The sequence below is a fragment of the Asparagus officinalis genome, chromosome 5 (genome assembly GCF_001876935.1).
Source record: "Asparagus officinalis chromosome 5, Aspof.V1, whole genome shotgun sequence".
In the NCBI taxonomy this organism is placed as follows: domain Eukaryota; kingdom Viridiplantae; phylum Streptophyta; class Magnoliopsida; order Asparagales; family Asparagaceae; genus Asparagus; species Asparagus officinalis.
In genome coordinates this window covers 61512144-61518977 of record NC_033798.1, presented here as the reverse complement: position 1 = coordinate 61518977, position 6834 = coordinate 61512144, and the positions used below count along the sequence as shown (strand labels likewise).

The following is a 6834-nucleotide window of genomic DNA, read 5'->3' as shown; positions in this document are numbered from 1 at the left end:
GTTACTACATACCTTTATGGAATGATTGCTTCCAAAAAGAACAAGGCTACTAAGTTATACCAAACATAACACATTTTTAGAAGCTAGAATGACCGTTTCTACTTCTCATTCATTCTCCCAATGAGATGGTAGGGAATGGACATTCCTACTTAACTGTGAATATAAATTTGCAATAATATCTTGATTGCTTATTAATTACACATACAAATAAAAGAGATTGTCGTTCCCACTCCATTCTCAGTTGCATCCAAACGTGAGAATTTGAATGATCATTCCATTCCCACATCTATTCTATTTCATCTCTACCTCCATTCCATTCTCACTTGACTTCATTCTCGTGTACCAAACAAAGTGTTAGGACCTTCCTTATTTTTTGATAAACAAGGAAGTTGGGATTAGATTAACTTCTGGGTTTCTTCTCATGAGTTACTTTTCCATTTCTATATGCTAATTTTTACAAGTTTTGCAGATTGTGTGAGAGCCGAGCCAGTTATAAATGAAAAGTTGTCTGCTTCAACCAAGAATGTGGCACTTCTTAGAGCTTATGTGGGAGATAGACCCACATGGAGAACCCCAAGCCACCCATGGAGGATCGATCCAAGGTTCAAGCTCACTGGAGTTCCAACACTCATTCGATGGGAGAACGATGATGCTGCAGGACGGCTAGAAGATCATGAAGCCCATATTGGGAACAAGATTGATGCACTTCTTGCTTCTGATTAATGGCTGAGTTTCCAATCAACTACTAGTACTATTTAAGAGCACCAATTGTGTAGAATAAATGTCACAGCTGCTACCTTGTGAGTGGAAGATAATGCATCGACTTACTGCTGTTAAAAACGTTATGAACTTTTTGGCTTTTGTGTGTCACGTCTTCCATTTTTAATGTCTCAGTTTTGGACTTAAATTGTCTAAATGGATAGAACACGCAGGGGAGCTGAATTGTTTTTAAGGGTTAATTGTTGATTGATACCCTGTAGTATTGTTGTTCTGAACTTATGACCCTCCAGTTTAATTTATTTTTGCAGATAGATCTTTGGACTGAATTTTTTTTATACTCTTTTACTCTCAGAGAAAGAGAATGGGTTTTTGACAAATAGCCACCTTGAAAACTGCACTCAGAGGGTCTATCTGCACGAAAATAAAATTGGAGGGAAAGTAAAAGTTCAAAACAACAATACTACAGTGTCTAGTTTGCAATTAACCCTTGATTATAATTAGCGTGCAAAGATTTGGGAGCAGATATATTTACTTGTAGTGTATGTAAGTGTAGTTGCAAACAAAAACGAACAACCTTTAAGAAAAAAAAAGGCTTGCAACCTAATTCTTTAGGACTTGTTTGTTTGCATCGAAGTAGGTATGAAGTAGCTAAAATAAAGTAATTAGAAGCCGCTCCTATTACTTCTGAGCAAAAAATCTATTTATTTCTGTAGAAAATTACTATTACTTTTTCTTAAATACTGATGTGTTACCTATATGACATCTCTACTTATATTTTTCCCCTCTTTAAGGCTCAGAATGAGCTAAAACATGAGCTAACATAGGATCAAAATCTGTGTGGATATTCTCCATTTCTAAATAAAATCCGTAAAGATTACCTTTCTCTCTTCCTAATAATATTTATAATGACTATCCAAACAAAAAAATGAACAAAGAGAAAGAAATATTATCCCCTTTTCTTCCAAAAATTTGTGAAACAAAAAAAATAAAGGGTTACTTTTGCTATTTTCTACTTCATAATTTTAGAAGTTGTTTATTTGATTAACTTCTTGCTTTTGATACTTCTGCTCATCCAAATCTATCCAAGTCGTTTCGTAAAAAAAAAAAAAAACCATAACTACAGATGCATCTGCAACTGTTATTTACAATCACTAATGCTGTAACGATGCGATCACTAACGTGATAACATAGTGCAGTCAGGTACAAACTTTAAAATGTATAATGAGCACTTATCATAATCTCCTATCTAGCCTGTATGTGATTTTTTTTTTTTTTTTTTTTTTTTTTTTGGAATTTTTTTTTTTTTTTTTTTTTTTTTTTTTTTGCAAAGGACACTTTGAAGGGATTTTTTTCTTCTTCCATACATCAAGAGTAGCGGGTTTAGAAATTAATCATCTGTGATGCAAGGATTCTTCTGAGAATATTTTGAGAGTCGTCATAAATGTATGAATCTACCAAGTAAATGAGAATAAGCATGAAAGTTAAATTATCCTTTTCCAGGTTTGTTAGCAAAGATTGAATAAGATCTGCAATTCAATAATCAAATAAATTAATAAATTAAGAGTAAATATCGCTAGCCTATAGGGAGCAGTTGTGTAACATTGTCCTAGAATAATAGACATCCGCCCTCTCACAGGCTTTAATGGCAATCCGTCTCCTATGGTAAAAATCCTTCGAAAAACCAGCACTTTTAGGGAGCTATACGTAATTTCTAGATTTTCAGTTTATTGTTTTTTGTTTGAAAATTTCCTTTTTTGTAAAATTTGAAGTTTTAGGTGTTATTTACAATTTTTTAAAGTTTCAGGGTGTTTTCTACAAACTTCAAAACATTTGGGATTTGTTTGTATTTCCCATATTTTGATTTTCTAAGGTGTCTTTTGTATTCTCAAAATTTCGGGGTGACTTTTGCAAATTCAAAAATTTTTCAGGGCTACTGGTAAGGTTTGAAATTTCAGTGTTATTAGTAAGTGTTTTGAATTTTTAGGGTGTTTTGACAAATTTTAGATTTCTTGAGGGTATTTTTTTTGTAGTTTTGAGTTGTTCGCGGTTGTTTGTACTTTCCTATTTTATAGGGTCATAGTTGTAATTTTTAGAGCTTAGGGGCGTTTTAGTGAGTTTCGAAACATTTTTGGGGTTTATAATCCTACATGATTAAATGAACCAAACCTAAACTTTTCCTACGGTTTATCTTACCCCTTCACTTGGTTAAAGTTTATCTCATACTTGGTTAACCTTGATGAAATTTTAGGAGAAAGTTTACAAGTATACCCTTTAACGCCCTTCATCCTTGTACCAATTAGGCTCTTAAGCTAAATTGTCATACATAGGGACATTGTTAATCTAGCTCTCTTTAAAACTTTTTTGAGAAACAGGATGAGCCACCTTCCATTACCACCTAACAACTGACTGGTTAACGAAGAAACATCATCACCCCTAACCATTAAGGTGAAGATAGAGAAAGATAGAGAAGCATAAAATTAGGTACACAAAAGAAACGGTTGATAATAGTGTTGATAATAGTATTAGTAATGGTTTTTTAGTCCCACGTTGGTTGTACGAACACACATCACCCTCCTCTACTTATATAAATATATATGCACACTCAATATTCAACTCAAGGGGAAATTTATCCAAGGCTCTCTCTCTCTCTCTCTCTCTCTCTCTCTCTCTCTCTCTCTCACTTTAACATGGTATCAGACCTAGGGTTATTATTTCACTTTCAATAATTTTTTTTAACGCTTCTGCGTTCTTTTGTCAAATCTTAGCCTTACTGTTTTTTAGTCATTTAACGGCATAATGGTTTTTCAAGACTGTCTCTCGGTCTCAAATTAACGGCATCGCCGTTTCAAGCTGTCTCTCAACCTCAAACAAACGGCAATGTCGTTTCACAGTCAGTAACGACATTCGCCGTTTCAATCCTTCTCAACGTCTCAACATCTCAACATCGCCATTAATCAATTGTAGGTCTCCGACGTGAGCATCAGATCCGGCCAATCTTCGGGCTACCTTGGTCGCCGGTCGCTTCTTTTTCTCTCAGATTTGACAGTTATGTATAACCTTCAGGTTCAAATTTAACCTTCGGGTTCTTACATTTGAACCTTTGGGCTTCTACATTAACATTCGTGTTCTCCTTTAAACATTTGGGTTTCGTTCAAGGATTATTATCTTGAACTTTGAATTACTGCTATTATGGCCTCTTCACTGACACCTGCTTCTCAGGATCGGTCTAAGTTCTTTTGCACCTATTGCAAGTAGGAGGGACACCGCTTTGAGACATGTTTCCAGCTTCATCCTGAGTTATGTTCCATATGAACTGGCTGTAGTCAGCGATCCCCTTAGTCCCGATCCTCTAGTGCACCAGGATTACCGGTCAATGTTATGTCATCTACCACTTCAGACCCTACCATTCAAGCTATTGCAGATATTCACCGTCAAATTGCGGTTCTTCAGCATACCTCCTCTCCATCTGCTGCAAAACTCTCTGATATTCGCCGTCAAATTGAGGCTCTTCAAGCTATTACAAATATTAGCTGTCAAATTACGGCCTTTCAGCATACCACCTCTCCATCTGCTGTACAACTCTCTCATATTCGCCATCAAATTGATGCTCTGCAGCATAAAGCCTCTACATCTATTGCAAACTCTCTGGTATGCGTCTTGCTGATTCTTCAGCCAACCCTTCGGTCTCTGGTATGAACGATCTCTGAATTTTTTACTCTGACTGTTCCTTTCATATGACTCGTAATGCCTCCTTCTTATCTTCTGTCTTCACTTCCTCTTCTCTTCCTCCTATCTATACGGCTGTTGGACAACCTTTGTCTATCACTCAATATGACTTTATCACCCCATAAACTGATCCATCTGATTGTCTAACTCTTGGCCCTGTCTATGTGGCTCATCAGTTGTGTTTGAATTAATTTCTGTTAGCTCTTTATGAATGGATGGCCTACTTGTCTCATTTTCTTCTGATACTTGTATTGTGCAGGATCCACAGACGGACAAGACTATTGGGGCCGGCCGGAGGAGACACAAACTGTATTTTCTAGAATATCTTCACCTTCTAGAGTCCATACGTCCACGTTCTCTTGTTGCTTCTGTAAGTCTAAAATTTTCTACATTATTTTCCACAGATTTATGGCATAAACGACTTGGTCATGTGTCTCATAAAAGGCTAGAAAGTCTTATCCGGTCCGGAGTACTTGGTCCTGTATCCTCTCATTCTCATATTGAGTCATGTACTGGTTGTAAATTGGCTAAATTCACTGCTCTACCGTTTCCAACCAGTATATCTGTTTTCACTTTCTTATTTGTTTTGGTCCATTCTGATATCTGGGGGCCAGCTCTTCTGCCTTCTTCATCTGGCTACTTATATTATGTTAGTTTTATCGATGATTTCTCTCGTTATATATAGGTCTACCTACTTAAAAATTACTCTGACGTACTTGATGATTATCAAGCCTTCACTGTGATGATCTTCACCAGGTGGCAAGCTCGTATTAAAGTTTTTTGTTCTGACTGTGCCAAAGAGTACATATCCTCTACCATGCGATCTATCATGTCCTCTCATGTGACTAACTTTCAACAGTCATGCCGCTACACTCATGAGCAAAATGGTATTTCTGAACGCAAACATCGTCATATTCTCGATACCGCTCGATCCATGCTCATTTCTTAATCTGTTCCTCATCATTTCTGGGCTGAGGTCATTCTCACTGCTACTTATGCCATTAATATCACTCCATCTAGCTCTCTTTCCGGTGCTACTCCTCATAGTCATGTCTATACTCATCATCCCCATTATGATCTAGTTCGTATTTTTAGTTGTCGCTGTTTCGTTCTTCTACCATCTCACGAACATGATAAATTGTCTCCCAGAGTTGTGTGGGGGGGGGGGGGGGGGGTAATTAGGGTCTTATGCTAATCTAATCCGATTAAATGCCAATTAAAACTAATTAACAAGTTATCCTAGCAAGTATGAAATGCAATAATATATATGAGATAGGATAAGCAATGTACAATATGATATATCCTAGCAAAGAGATATATAGCAAAATATATATGCAAGGATATATAAACTAACACAAGGGTAAACAATATAAACTAGATAGTGGATCACAAAAAGGATGAGTAAGGCACAATTGGCGATATAAGATAAATGCAAAAACAACTACGCCAAAGACAAACTCAAACAAGCAATATGATCACGGAGTTCGGACCTTCCGTCCTACGTCTCCGCTCCCCACTCCCGGGGAGAAATCCACTAACACAATCCGGTTTGGAAGCCGGAACTTCTTCTACACACTCGGTTTTCTAGCTAACCGAAAACTCTACAACTCACACTCTTGCAATCACACTCTACACCCACTAAGTGTTGGACCTAGCCGTGTCTCCCTCAAGTCCCCCACTAAGTTTTGGCCCTAGCCGTATCTCCCTCAAGTGCTCGGTTACAACCTCTCTCTAGGCACGTCAACCGACGCCACTCCTCTTGGGACGATCCCCGACTCTCACCACACACTCCTCACTCGGTGTACAAGTATATTACAAAGTGATTCTCACAATAAGCACAAATATGACAAATGATTGTTCTCAAAACAAGGTGAGAACTCAATTAAGCACAACTCTTAGTCACAAACCCACAACCCCAAATTATACTATGAATGTAAATACAATAAGCTCAATAGGTTGTGTGTGAACAAAGAGTATCAATAAAACAATTAAACTAAACTCAAATATAAATCTAGCTTATGGAAATTATAATCAAAATAATAAATTGCTAGATGAGTTTAGAAACACTTCTCTAAAGATGACAAGAGAGTAGGAGAAGAGTGAATGCTCAAACACCAAAGGATGATCTCCACTTGCTCTTGTGAAATTGAATTCACAAACTCAAACCCTCAATTGCTTAAAAGCTTCTTAAACCAAACTTAAACAAACACTAAACAAGTTTAAACCCTTGTTAAACTATTTTAAAACATTCTCTATATATTAGAATTGAATGCAATAGAGGTATATATAGCCTCCCAAGAATTCAGCCAAAAACCTGAGCAAAAGACAAAAACAGCCCCAAGGCAACGGTCAAAAAACTAGCCGTTGGAAGCTGAAAACAACATCGTC

At 36.9% G+C, this 6834-nt stretch overlaps 1 protein-coding gene across 1 annotated transcript in view; it reads left to right on the top strand.

The window, feature by feature from the left end:
* LOC109843546 (thioredoxin-like protein Clot) overlaps positions 1–1013 on the top strand; it is a 7031-nt gene extending 6018 nt beyond the window's left edge. The window contains exon 2 of the mRNA XM_020412481.1: positions 470–1013. Coding sequence (XP_020268070.1) covers positions 470–723 — 254 coding nt within the window. The 3' untranslated portion in view covers positions 724–1013. The remainder of the gene's footprint in view (positions 1–469) is intronic.